Genomic DNA, 15209 nt, shown 5'->3' with positions numbered 1-15209 from the left:
GTTCCACAGGTGGTAAATCATCTTAATTACCTACCTACTAATCATCTTAGATTCACCTACTTTTATCAATTTTAATTTGACTTTATTCAAGGTCAAATTACTTTACCCACTAGTGGATAAAATGCGTTTTTACCCGCTGGTATTAAAGGACAAAACATGTGTTTCCGAGCTAGTGAGGGGAAAAGGTAATTTACCACCTGTGTGGTTCAACTATAGAATCCTTTCACTTGCTCGTTTTTCAATTCCACACTCGGCGTTAAAATACAACTTTGCACCCTTGTATAACAAATAACATCTCTGGGCAGACACGTTACCCAAAGTCTAAGTTATAAAAGTTTAAAATAGTACATTACAATACAAGTGCGTAAAAAAGGAAGTTCTAAACGAGTGGCGATAGATTAAAACACGACCGAAGGGAGTGTTTTAAATCGACACGAGTTACGAATTCTCTTTTCGCACGTGTATCGAACGACGTTTTTCAGTACAGATGAGCCTCCGAAGTTTTGACGAAGTAATAATTACTCAATGGTTTTGACCTGGCATAATAATATAATGAACCACTTTTCGCACTAGTGCGTAAAAAAAACACCATCTGTACTGAAAGATTGTTTATTTACGTTTCATCAATATGACATCATCATATGGTACATGCATGACCTTGGTCTTGACCTAGAGGCGGCGTATTAGGCGCCGAAAGTACTGGACGTTTCGCGATCGCGCAGAGTCGTTGACCGCGCTACTCATCGCCAGGGCCGCCCAACTCGCGGGCCGGTTTCACTTTTCATTATTGAGTTTTTTTTTGTTTACTCTACCTCTCTTCATAGGTATCAGAGATAGGAAACCCGCATTTTGTCCATACAAAATTTCTGGTTTTTTTTTTGGTATTTTGGTTTACTGTTATACAGATTCTGTTATGAGACAATCTGATGATACGTTTTTATTAGGCAGCCTAAATAATTGGTTTAGTCCAATATAAAGAGTACCTATAAAAAAAATCATGTTTCGCTTTTTTTCACATTAAGTTGTGTGGGAAAGTTTTTCTCGATTTGTGGATTTTTATACAAACTTTTGATCCCTGATAGGAATGGGATCGTTTGGCATCAAATAATATTTGTAAAAAATTACCTTTTTACCCAAAATCTGTAAATCATTCATCAATTTGAAATAGATAGCAGGTCCCCTAAGACTGTTTACGCGTATCTGATAGCTGCCCTCACTGACCCGCTATCAAAATACATCCTAGATTGTAGATTAATAGTACATTACTATACAAGTGCGTAAAAAAGGAAGTTGTATCGTAATGTACTATTACAATTGATGTCTATTTTACCCATATTAACCCAATATTTTATAAAATATGTTTATTTGTTTCCTAGTTGCATATTAACCCAATTATACCCATATTAGCTTTTCTTCATTATCATCCAGAAAATATTTACTTTTCTGTAAATTCATAATTGAAGAAAAATATTCATTCGAATATAGGACTTTTGTAAAATTCAACAAAGTTTTATAACTCTACGAATAGTTCACCTAAATAATTTTCAAGCAGTAGTTATTTGCCATAATTGAAGAGCGGTAAAATTCAACAAAGTTTTATAACCTAAATAATTTTTGAACGGAGCGCCCCTGCCTACACCATAAACAATTTAGCATTCGAGATGTTTCTACTCAATACTAGAGGGCGCGCTAACGTGTATAAATACCGCGCTCGTCCGCTAGAGCGTCAGTTGAATTCAAGCAAGCAAGCAAAGTGAATCAAATTAAAGCGATCTTAGCGACCTCAGCGAACTACGCAATTTGAAGACGCCTTCAAGTTCTCACTCAAGTGTTGAAGCTACAAGAATGTCTCTGCTACCGTATTTATTGGACGACTGGAGCGTGCGCCCCCCCACCATCACCACCACTACCCTAGCCGGGTTTTGGACCAGCACTTCGGCCTCGCAATGAATCCTGATGACCTGCTCTCCGCCGTCGCCGGGCCACTTCTGACCCGAGAATACTACAGACCCTGGCGCCACCTCGCAGCTGCGGCGCGGGACATCGGCTCAAGCATCAAAGTTGACAAAGACAAGCTCCAGATCAACCTAGACGTCCAGCATTTCGCCCCAGAAGAGATCTCTGTTAAAACCGTCGACGGCTACATCGTAGTTGAAGGCAAACATGAAGAGAAGAAGGACGATCACGGTTACATCTCCCGCCAGTTCACTAGGAGATACGCTCTGCCGAACGGTACTGCTCCTGAGGCCGTTGAATCAAAACTGTCAACTGACGGCGTTCTGAGCATCATTGCGCCGAGGCAAGTTCCGGAAGCCATCAAGGGTGAAAGAAGCGTGCCTGTGACCCAAACTGGACCTGTGAGGAAGGAAATCAAAGACCACAGCGAGGGGACAAATGAAAAGGAAGCAAAGTAAGCTACCTCGGTTTTTAGGTGCCTCTTTCAAGTTATGAAACATGTAATGTATTAATATTCCAAAGTTTGGCAGTGCCATGTCGAGACTGATTTGATTTTGTATTACTCTGATTTAAGTTTTAACAAGTTTTAATAAATATATTTTAAGCTTAATCGATTGTTTATTATTCCAATCCATTACCGTTTATTTATTTAGATAACGTGATAGTGACTTAATGCTAAAATTATGGTCTGTAATTAAGTGTTAGTTCAGACTTCAGAAGTTTAGGCCAAAGCTTCAGACAGTGGAAACCGCGCGGATCAACCGCACGATCTTATTTTTTTTAATAGCATTACTATTTCCAGTACTCTGGAACGTTCACACTACAACCGCGCGGTGTCCAAAAAGTGGAATCTTGAGCGTTGCGAGGGTTTCAAGGCACAAAGGTTAAATAAACTTTGCCACAGAGAAACACAATTTTTTTTAACACCAACACGAACAAAATACGGACTATAAAACATCAAACTAAATCAACAAAATATTCAGTATTTATGATTCAAAATCATCATTTATAGGTAAATTCTACCAGCCAGCTTAATCTTATACTTTTAAACGAGCAATTCTTGTATATTTATTTATTTATTCATACCGACGATCTCGGAAACCGCTCTAACGATTTCGCTGAAATTTGTTCGCGAATTTTTGAGTTTTCATGAGTTTTTCTTTCGCGTTAGTAAACGTAAAATATGGTCGTTAATTTCGCCGCGCGCGCATCGATTCCGCTTAGCTCAGTCGTACGAGGTCGGTCTAATGTACGCAGATAGATCGTAGGTGTCAGGGTTTCGGCCAGAAATTAAGTTTTTGTATCTAAAGACGTGATATATTAAAATAGAACCGACCGAGCGAAGCTCTGGATCGTGATTCACCCAGAGCTACGTATTAAGACGAATTTCACGAACAGCCTTAGCGCCCGGATTCACGTGACACGCCGCGGGCCGTGACACGCCGCCGCCCGAACTAAGTTCGTGTGCAGAGTACTTATCGTACGTTTTGTAGATTTAACTCGCCCGGGAGAAAACCAAATCATGACTATTATTGAATTATCACTTAATACCTATACTTAATACTGGACGAAATTTTTTTTACATATGAATTAAACTTATATTTATGTTTTGCTTCGATTTTTATACAATACATATAACTAGCGGCCCTCCCCGGCTACGCACGGGGATTATGATAAAAATTGTTATAATAAGTTATCCGTAAAAGATAGACATATGCCATCGCGGACTTTTTTGTAGACCTATTAGAGAGACACAATTTTCCAATACATTATTTTGATATAGCTCAAACGGTTTCGGCAGCGTTTTCGATTAAGACGATACGATACCCCTAATTTCTCCATACAAACGCTCTCGCCTGTTTCCTCTCTGGTTTTTGAAGCTAGATCAATGGTTTTTTCAACACAGGTTTTTATTATCAATATCTGTGTCGGACCGTTTTGCTTTTTTTGATATTTTTGTTTTAAAAGGAATTAGAGCCTCTCAAAGTTGGCAAAAACGGCTTAATTGAATTTGCCAGAAAGAAAGGAGTGGTATTCAAAACTGAGACCAATTATCCAAAAAAACGAAACGGTCCGACACAGATAATTTCTTTATCATTCTGATTTCCAAATTTCGTAACGATTGGTTAAGTTTTGGAGGAGGAAACAGTCGAGAGCGGAACCTCGATTTTTGCGGGTTTTACGCGGGATTTCGCGCCTGAGCTGCAGTTGTCCCTATCGCACAAAATTTAGGGGCGGGGCTAAGTTTTTAAATACGTACACTAAAATAAAGTGATGGGTAATACTCGACATCTAATGTCGATAATCTAGTGATGTAAAAAGTTATCGATATACTACGTCGAAATATCGACATACCGTGTTTGACGAACTTTTTAGTTAGAAATACGTATATATTCTGTGGAAATACTAAGTCCATATTTTTATAAGTATAGGTACGTAACAATTACATACAGGTATAGGTTTATTTTATACATGCATAACTTTTCTCGTCATTGGTTTACTAGTATCAATTATAAAGTTATGTTGTATTTTACGATAGATTCCACGAATATTAGGCAACGGTATTCGGTATTTTATATTCGGTCTTTTCAGCCACTTTGCCAAAAATTTGGTATTCGGTCATCATTGCTTATTTATTACTATTCTGCCCAACACCAATTAGGTAAGTAGTTATATTATATGTACTTATTTACATACAATAAAAACAAACATAATATTAATGATATAATTCATGTTTAAAAATATTTTAAAACACGATGGGCTTTATTTAGTAATACACAGTTTGTTCAGGTAGGTACCTGTACCTGCTCTTAATAAGGCCCAGTACTTATAATTCTTCTAAGTTTTATCAGTCATACCGTTTTGTACATTTTCTTCGCAGACATAGAATCAAAATATGCCCTAAATAGTTACTACTCTAAATAAGGCCCATCGCCCACTTCTTAAGTTTTATAACTTGGTGTAAACATTGTGTTCATGAATTCAATCATCAATTTTTGTAATAAGTATTTATACTACGGTCTGTCGTCTAAAACACATTTATTCAGGACTATGCATTTAGGTTATGGTGCTCTAAATTTAGAGGGTCCGAGTCCTAGCAAGTGGTGCATTAAGTCAATGCGGACAACATTGGCATACTTTATTTCATACTATATAGTTTCGTTTTCTTTCAACCCCTTATTTGCCAAGAGTGGCACTGAAGCTTTAGTAGTTTCATGTGTTCTGCCTACCCCTTTATGGGATACAGGCGTGATTGTATGTATGTGTATATAGTTTAAATGGATAAAATTAGGTGTGAAATAAAACTATAGAAACGGATTAAATCGTATATAATGAATTTACAATTCATCCCGACGTTTCGAACACTTTACAGCGCTCGTGGTCAACGGGTGACTGAGGAAAAATTACGATGTGCAAAAGCTACTTACATATAAGAAATATTAACGAACCACGACTATAAATAAAATAGATTTCTAAGGCAGGTTCACACACTATTAATAAAGCTAGTTATACAATGTTCAAAAAATTTACCATTACTATGTTACAAAAAAAAGGAATCAATTAATCTACACAAAATTTACAAAAACAAACTGCAAATGTCCAACACCATACAACCGAACACAAATGCCTCACAGTCTTCGTCGTGTTTGTTCCATTATCAGATGAACTACTGGATCCTAAGCCGGTGGTAAAGTAAAGCCATCTTCTCTATTAAAGTTTGGATATTTTTTGATCTCAATGGCCTCGCGCAACATTCTGGGTATATACCGCTTCTCCTTAGCAAGAATCAGAGGCTTATCAAACTTTATAGCATGATTGACTTTATCCATGACATGTTCAGAGACTGCAGACTTTTGCCGACGGTGCTTGACATCCGCTATGTATTCCTTCACCCCGTGTTGAAATACTTCGGTTTTTCTGCCCCACGTACGACTCACTATACGCGATTTAATCCGTTTCCATAGTTTTATTTTATGAGTAACTATCGCGGTAACCGAAGACAACATTAAAATTAGGTAGTTAATTAAAGTAGTTTGGAGTTACCTGCTGTCTTACGGGATAAATATTATAATATACATATCCATATATTTTTATTCTTTTCCTTCCGGCGACCGGAAGGACGTATTGACAAACACTTTCAGCTTGTGTGTCAGTTCCTTTGTTACCCATGTTTCACAACTAAAGAGTAAGACGAAATTGATGATAGATAAATTTTACAAATAGTGAACAAGTGAAGATGCTCTAACTGAAACAATTACTTTTAATATTAATAATGTTTACCATTACATACAGAGCACAATCTCATCGGTAAATATTGTCAATTTTACTTTATTTCGACGTGCTTTTATCATAGCGCTCTTGAATAGTACGATTTGTATTTGTAAAGAAAATATCTCCTATATACATACTATCAATTGTGTCGCTTAGTTTCAAACTTGGGTACTTAAATCCATTCTGCTTTAAGATTGAATATATAAAAAATATATATTAACCTTATAGCAGAATGGATTTATCCAGGTTTGAAGTTAAGCGACACAATTACGCTTAATTCGGTATGTAAGAAATACCTTAATTTTTGTTAACTTACTGATGGGCCTTATTTCATACATGCAGCAATTTGGGTCCATGTGCACCTACTTAATGCACAATTGCACATGGACCCAAATTTTTGACCCATTTATACTTATCTAATTATAAAATGTACATAACATTTCGAGACTTTTAGCCGGGCCTTATTTGTATGTAGATTACAGATGCCCTTAGTTGGTAGATGAAATGAGTGTCATCTACGTTTTAATTCTATGGTAACAGAAATGCTGATATCTAAGAGTATCAATAAGTTCTAAATAATAAAAATATCAAAAGTATCTATACGTTTAAGTACCGATACCTAGGTTTAAATTGAGCTGGAAAATTAGTTAAGCATTTTTATGGTTGGGGTTGTTCTGTGCTAAGCCTTGTATTTCTAATGCATACCTACAGCCCAGCAGCCAGCCAGCAGGTAATATGTATACCTACAGCCCTAGAAAATTATAAATATAAGATGCATATGTAGCTTTCCATCTGAAAAAAGGTCCTTATGCTGCATATGCAATAAGATTTTGTTTGGCAGATTTTTTGTTTAGAATTCTGCTAAAAAGTTCTAATTACGTACACTCTTGGAACATAATCTGGTGTCTGGTAAGTATAATAGGTACCAAATTGTCCTAGTTAAATTTTCCTACGCTGTCATTTCTGTCAAACATGTGCAATAGTACATTACATCAAAGGCCGGGAAAATGAGGATTTCCGGCCAAGTGGGTATATACGGCCGAGCGAGCGTGCGAGCGAGGCCGGATAGGGATACGAGGCCGGGAATCCGTTTTCACGCCGAGGCATGTATAGTGCTTTTCTCAAACATACAATGAAATAAATAAAAAATGCTCTAAAGGACCATATTTTATAAAAAAAAGTTACTTTGCAGGCCTAGGCCTAAAAAATAATATGAAATCCCTTTACAGTCCTCTCGAGTTGTTGCGCCCAAAAAGCGATACTTCCCAGCCCATTTTAAGGAACGTAAAGACAATATTTCATTGCATGTTTGAGAAAAAATAATGAATAAGATTCACATAAACTTTTGGTAGGTAGATACTGTCAACCGATTATGTAGAATCCTAGACCACTCTAGAACCCTGTCGTATTGACACCGTGCTATATTTGCTATAGAAGTCAGTTTTACTTTTACTGACAAGTCTGTGAAAGAGGTCTACAGTGACCTATGACATAGGATTCAGATTGGTTGACTGTACGTACCTACTCCTATAATATGGCTTCTCTTTGACATCGAAAAGGTTTTAGCTTTTTACATACCGAATAACTTTATTTCGCTAACATGATTTCTTTTAAGATAATCACATTATGTATAAGATAAGGAACTGTTTTTACAATACTTAAAACATTACAAATTTGCATTTTAGTCAAATCAGTACACACTTCACGGAGTCCAAAACATTACGCATCAGAAGTCCGAAACTAGAGAAATATAGATAGCGCTCGAGCGCGAGTAGCTACTTGCGCCGGCGGCGGACGCGGCTGTGTGCGTGCGCCGCGCGCACGCACACAGGGCCTCTCTGTGGGTTCCACCCCCGTCAGCGCGACGGCGATAAAAACTTAAAAATCTCAAATTTGAATTCGTGCTTCGGTATCGTATCCTCTTAAAGCTCTCAGCCAGCGGGATTTTGTCCAACTCGATTAGAAAATATCGTCATATTTCAACCAATTCAAACAAAACTTTAACAAATTATATACCTGAACTTTCCTCAAGAATTACTCTATTCATAAGTGAAAACCATATGAAAACCCGTTCAGTTTTTGAGTTTATCACGAACACACAGACAGACGCGGCTCCCCGGGAGTTTATTTTATAAGAGAAGATTAAGTGATTTACGGCGTTATTCTGTTTCCGATTTTATTGAAATTAAAACTAGCAAACTGTCCGATGCCTTACACTATCTATATACCTGTATGGTAAATGTCAACCTGTGTTACGTTACGTCTTAATATTGTTTATTTTTTGACATGTGCCGTCAGAATCCTCAAATACTTGACACTAACTTAAAACTGTATGTGGTGACAGTTTAGTATAGTATGGAGTAACTATTGTCCCAGAGCTGTAAGAAGTGTAAGAACCTCTTTTTCACACATGACAGCGTCCACAAAACGTAAAATCCTGTAATAATGGTTAAAAAAATCAAGTACTTAAAATAGTATTTTATACAATCGCGATATAATACAAAGCTTTTCAGTCGAGTACCATGTTTAGGCCACGAAGCTTTGCTGAGTGGCCTAACAGTACGGTACGAGAGTGAAAAACTTAATTATATCACTATTGTATACAATACTTTTTCTACGAGTCATCATCTTCATCATCAATGGACGGAAATATCATCATTCATGCAAGTTTAAATTAATGTTAATAGCGTCGTTCACCGTTGTATCAACATCGAATTACCTAGTAACCAATTGTTTGTAACAACCGTCTCTGATTGGCCGATAACGCCACAAATAAAAAAAATGTATTTCAGATGCAGAAAAATTTGCCAGGTATCGCAAATTAGTATATAAATTGTATGATGTTCTATTTTTGAAATTATTACAGTTAACTTAAAGTCAACTATAATGAGATTAAGTACATATATTATTATAGTTGAGTCGGAACTGCCATAGAGTATCCAACACTGAAAAGTTAGCACTTATAGTTTAGTCTGTGGTGTCCTAATTGACAGATTACAATCGACGAGTAGAAAAATAATATTTCCCTTACTTTAAACATAATCTAAAACATGTTACATTTTTGCGGATCTTCGTTAGTAAGTATTTTACGATATTAATTTATAACGCAAGATTTACTTATTAAACCATTTATCATTAATTTTTATTTTTAAACTAGTGCTGTGGCAGAGTGTAATTTCGATTCAAATGACATTTCAGTAAGTTGATAGAAATCGTATATTTGTTTAAGCGCCTCCTTGTCCATAGGGCCTAATCGATTCAACCAATTCGAAATTAATCGTTAGATTTGGCAAACGATACGCCTTAGCCACATCGCAACATATGTACTTCAAAACAAATGTGTCAAAAATGTGAACTTACGGATCCGGGACAATAGTTCTGATGAAATTCAGTAACACGACGCTTAGCCATATATTTCTGGTCAAGCATTATTATGTTATTCTTAAGGTTTTCACATTTATTCTTTCATTTATTATGTATGAAAATGAAAACCTACCAAGTGGCTTTAATTAATTAATATTTAAGCTTGCTCTTATGTAAGCATATAACGTAATCTTAAATGTAAACAAGACAAACAGGAGTGTAGGTGAACAAAAGAGCAAGTTTATGATGACTATTATACTCCAGGCAAAAAATATGCACACATGTGCGCGGGGCTACGGCTAAGACAAAAAAAATGACAGCTGCAGTTCTTATCAGTTTCGGTACATTAAATAATACTTTTAGATAGTATATTCCTTTATAGCACTGTATTGTTTGACGAACGAGCTCAGCTATCTTACTGTGGTGGTATTTTGCAAATAATAAGCGCAGTTCCACCACGTGGTAATAAAGACAGTAAAATTTACGAGCAGCCTTTTGTACGTGAAGCTGAGTGAAGTGAGCGATGTGTTATTTTTACATTTTAGGATTTTTTATTTAATCTGGATGGGGCAGTTTAGAATTTTAGTTTATTTCAATTAGTCACTTGTAAGATCCCAGTTGATCAACACTTGAAGGCCTTGACATTTTACTTTAGCGGTGAATTTAAAAGTTATTGTCTTGTTGTTTTGTTAATTTTTTGTATTGTTACTGTTAATGTTTGAAACTCTTAACAACGAAGAAAAGTTTGGTGTGGAGATATGCCACCAGAGTCGGAGATTCAACTTTATGTAGTCTCTGCAAGGATCGGACAAACAATGAGTTTCCGTGTCGTCATGGTACTACAGGATCTATCGCGAGGCATTTGACGTCAGTTCATTTGAAATCTGCTGTTACTGTTACGACATCAAACGAGTAAGTCAATTTTTTAAATAGGTGTAATCCATAATAAGTAAATGAAAGCAGCAAAGGTCTAAGTTTAAATACCATGAAAAAATAATTTTAAAGTTATTGCATGTAAATAGTATAACGAAGCTCACTTTATTAAGCAGTGCCTATTTATTATTTTTGAAACAATATATCAGTCATAAAACAGTGTTTACATCTTAATAAAATGATAATCCTGCGCCTTGAACCCTCTTAAAGTAGACGTTTTTTTACTACCATCAATCTTATTACTATATAACGTAATTCAACTAATTACCTAATTAAATAGTGGCTATAACAGTTAAGTTCGCGTAAAATGTATAACATAATTATTAACTAGGTATGTGTTAAAATTACGTTTCCGTGGATGTCATCCTATCGTCACATTCTTAATTTTTATACTAAATTGACAAATTTCTTACTCCTTGCATCAATAATTGAATGGTACCGTGGATACTTATCTTCCTATTAAATCTTATTAATCAGAGGGTAACTAGAGAGTTTTTGTCAACGAACATTGCAGACACATAATAAGCAGATTCAAGGGTATCACGGTGCACGGTTAAGCCCATATTACCACGTTAACGCATGGTATTTTTCAACCACAACCACTCAACAGATAAGCTTAACAAAGGATAAGGTATAGTCATGGTATAGTGCCATTTTAATAAACATAAAAGTAATATTTTAGTGAAAGTATAAGCATTTTTTGAATTTGTACTCGAAGCGTCGGTTGTAGCGTAGAGACAATGCTAACAGTGGTTATTTAATAATAAGTCGAATTTAGAATTATAACTGTTGAAAACCTTTAGATAGAGTGAAAAACTCAAATGACTGGAAGGAAACTTTATCTGAAACGGTTACCAAATCTAGCAGTTACCCTTACAAAAGGTTACCTACCCATATCGTTGGTATTTTTATAACCACTTCTAAATTAAGCCTATCGGAAACCCCGGATCGTTTATTTAGTTATATTTATTTATTACTTACATATTAATATTTGAAAAACCGCAGTATTGAATATAAATTTTAATTCAAAAGTAATTAAGATATAACCTCACGATACCTACATTTTTCATAACTTATAGAGACTGCATCCGATCTTATCTTCTCTCATGAAACGCCGCTGGCGGACCGAACGGGCGTGTCACGTGAATTCGTACGTACGTACGGACGGATCTACGAACGTACGTACCCTAATTTCACGTGATTTATTTTCACGTGACGAACGAACCAGAAATCCGTTGCCGTGTATCACGGCAACGTGCGTACGGCTACGTGTTCACGATACACGGTCACGACCGGGAGCCCTAATTAAAATATGTAGGTATGAAATTACTTTGCACTCTTGTAGATAAAATGCAATTTTGCTATCTGTTTTCGAATAGGAAAGTGAGCCTTTACCAGGTGGTAAAGGCTCACTTTCCTATTCGAAAAGGAGTAAATAATGTTATATCAACATGGGTCTAATTATGTGTCTTAATTAAATATATATATATATATATATATATATATATATATATAACGCTAACGCTAATGTACGTATGTCCGGGGTTTTCTCTATCACCATCAATTCCAATCAACCCCCCGTTGGGGTGGTAAATACCCCTTGGTCTCTAGATGAAAGTAAGGGAGTTTGGTCGCGGTGGGTGGAAGTGGGTGGCTGTGGGTGGCGAAAATGTTAAAAAAACATATATCTGTCCTTCTTCTGTACTGCACATCTGTACTTCTGTATCACGCAATATAATTTTAAATGTGTCACGCAATATAAAAAAATTGGGTAAGTGCATCTGTACTTATACATCTGTACTTCTGGAAAGTTCTAAAAATTTCTGGAATGATCTAGAAATGTCCAGAATTTGTGTAAATGTTTCAATCGATCTGGAATGTTCTAGACAGTTCTAGAAACTTCTGGAAAGTTCTAATATTTTCTAGAATAATCTAGAACGTTCCAAAATATGCAAAACTGAATGTAGTTGATATAGAATGTTCTGGAAAGTTCTGATATTTTCTAGAATGATCTAAAACGTTCCAAAATGTGTAAAACTGAAGGTTTTTTTATATATAATGTTCTAGAACGTTCCAAAAAGTGTAAAACTGAATGTAATTGATATAGAATGTTCCGGAAAGTTCTAATATTTTCTAGAATGATCTAGAACGTTCCAAAATGTGCAAAACTGAATGTAATTGATATAGAATGTTCTGGTAAGTTCTGATATTTTCTAGAATGATCTAGAACGTTCCAAAATGTGCAAAACTGAATGTAGTTGATATAGAATGTTCAGGAAAGTTCTGATATTTTCTAGAATGATCTAGAACGTTCCAAAATGTGTAAAACTGAATGTAGTTGATTTGGAATGTTCTAGAACGTTCCAAAATGTGTTAAACTTAATGTAGTTGATATAGAATGTTCTGGAAAGTTCTAATATTTTCTAGAATGTTCTAGAACGTTGATGAACGTTAAAATGTGTTAAACTTAATAAGTTTTACATATTACAGAAATTTCTACATTAACATTCCAGAAGTTTTCAGAGCTTTCTAGAACATTCCATATCGATTAAAATATTTACACACATCCTGGACTTTTCTAGATAATTTCAGAAATTTTTAGAACATTCTAGAACATTCTAGAAAATATAAGAACTTTCCCGAACATTCTAAATCTAAATATATATAAAAGAAGAAACTGACTGACTGACTGACTGACATATCAACGCACAGCCGAAACCGCTGGTCCTAGAGATTTCAAATTTGGCACGTAGGTTCCTTATATAATGTAGAGGAGCACTAAGAAAGGATTTTTCAAAATTCACCTCCTAAGGGGGTGAAATGGGGGTTCAATGTTTGCATGGGGAAACAAGATTAGTTTGACTGTTTTATTCGAAACTTCACAGGAGGATTCCTAAAGACATATGACTAAATACATGTTTCAGGTTTTTTGAAAATTTTACCCCTAAAAGGGTGAAAAGGGGGCGATAAAGTAAAAAAAACAATATGGGTAGGTATCGTTTTTACGGTTTTTTGGGTTGCTGATCACGATAATGACAACGCTTTTAAAATCTAACCAGGCGGAAGTGAAATACCTTTTCCTTTGTTGTGGTGCAATGGGCTTTAAATATCAAAAATAGCCATATGGATTTCTTTTTTATGTTTACTTCTGGTTCAAGAGGTTCGAGAGATTAGAAGAGCACTAAGAAAGATTTTTTTTAAATTCACTGCCTAACATTTGACAGGGACAGGGACGGGGTGGGGCGGGGCGGGACGGGACGAGACGGGACGAGACGGGACGGGCCGGGACAGGGATAAGGGTAGGGATAGGGATAGGGATAGGGACAGGGACAGGGACAGGGACAGGGACAGGGACAGGGACAGGGACAGGGACAGGGACAGGGACAGGGACAGGGACAGGGACAGGGACAGGGACAGGGACAGGGAGGGACAGGGACAGGGACATGGACAGGGACAGGGACAGGGACAGGGACAGGGACAGGGACAGGGACAGGGACAGGGACAGGGACAGGGACAGGGACAGGGACAGGGACAGGGACAGGGACAGGGACAGGGACAGGGACAGGGACAGGGACAGGGACAGGGATAGGGACAGGGATAGGGATAATATGGGTATCGTTAGAGGGATATGGATAATCGGTCGGCAATCGGTATCTAGGCAGTGTAAAAAGCAGGCGGCTCAGTGGGAAGGGATCGTTGTTGTAAGGGATAATTCAAGAAAGTACTTTTTACCCACCGACCATTAGTGTCGAAATACGGGCTATGTGGGTTGTTTATAAAGGTTTCCCCAGCGTATATAGAATACATACCTACTCATACCTACTACCTACGCTGTGGTCGATGTGTAACATCTGTACAATCATTGCAAGCATTTCTTTAAAAACAATAGTATTATGTGTAATCGAAATAATCGCAGACAAATGTACCTACAGAGAAACCTACGGATCCAAATGAAAATCTTAATTTTTATATACGTTTGAATAAGAATACTTTTAGTACACGGGCGAAGCCGCGGATAAAAGCTAGTTATAAAATAACCAACTTAAATTAAAAATAAGGATAACAAAAACAACATCAATAATTTTATATGAACCTCTTTATTTGCTACAACAAAATGTCGACATAAGAGCCACCTCTGAAAGGACAGTGGGTAAACAATATATGTATATGTATGTAATAGTGTATAAAACAATGTCTCTGTAGAAGCTCAGTTACGCATTTATCACTACTGTGCTGTGTATTCACATTTTTTTATTATTTAAATTTCGGTTCAAGAAAAAAAAAACTGGAAAACCGGTTAATAAGAGAATATGAACCAGAATTTCAGGACTTATTATAAAACTAGAAATAAATTTCGAAATAAGCGATTGAATAAAGCTGCTAAAAATAAGTTACAATAATAATTAAAATATTTACTTACTGTTGGCAATGATACTTACTAGACATGGAGAAAAAATAAGTAATAGACCAACATTGGTTAAAAACAAAGACCTTATAACGGCTAAAAATAAAGAATCTAGGCTTAATTAGGGGAAACATATTTTTACCAATACCTAATATGTAGTTGTTATACAGCAATTTGCAATATTTGGTAAAGTAAACAACTAAAAGGTGAAAAGGTTAAATTTAATAATGTAAACATTATGTTTTCTTCTGAACCGAAATTAAGTTTCCTACAAAATTAA

General features: G+C 36.1%; 1 protein-coding gene across 1 annotated transcript; it reads left to right on the top strand.

The window, feature by feature from the left end:
- The first annotated feature begins 1723 nt into the window (after positions 1-1723).
- On the top strand, positions 1724-2566 carry LOC125237510 (protein lethal(2)essential for life-like). Its single transcript, XM_048144632.1, is given in 2 exon segments — positions 1724-1899; positions 1902-2566. Coding segments are annotated over 2 exon segments (567 nt in total). The 5' UTR covers positions 1724-1845; the 3' UTR covers positions 2415-2566.
- The last annotated feature ends 12643 nt before the right edge of the window (positions 2567-15209 follow it).

This window comes from Leguminivora glycinivorella, chromosome 21 (assembly GCF_023078275.1).
Source record: "Leguminivora glycinivorella isolate SPB_JAAS2020 chromosome 21, LegGlyc_1.1, whole genome shotgun sequence".
In the NCBI taxonomy this organism is placed as follows: Eukaryota; Metazoa; Arthropoda; class Insecta; order Lepidoptera; family Tortricidae; genus Leguminivora; species Leguminivora glycinivorella.
This window is presented reverse-complemented; position numbering and strand designations above follow the sequence as displayed.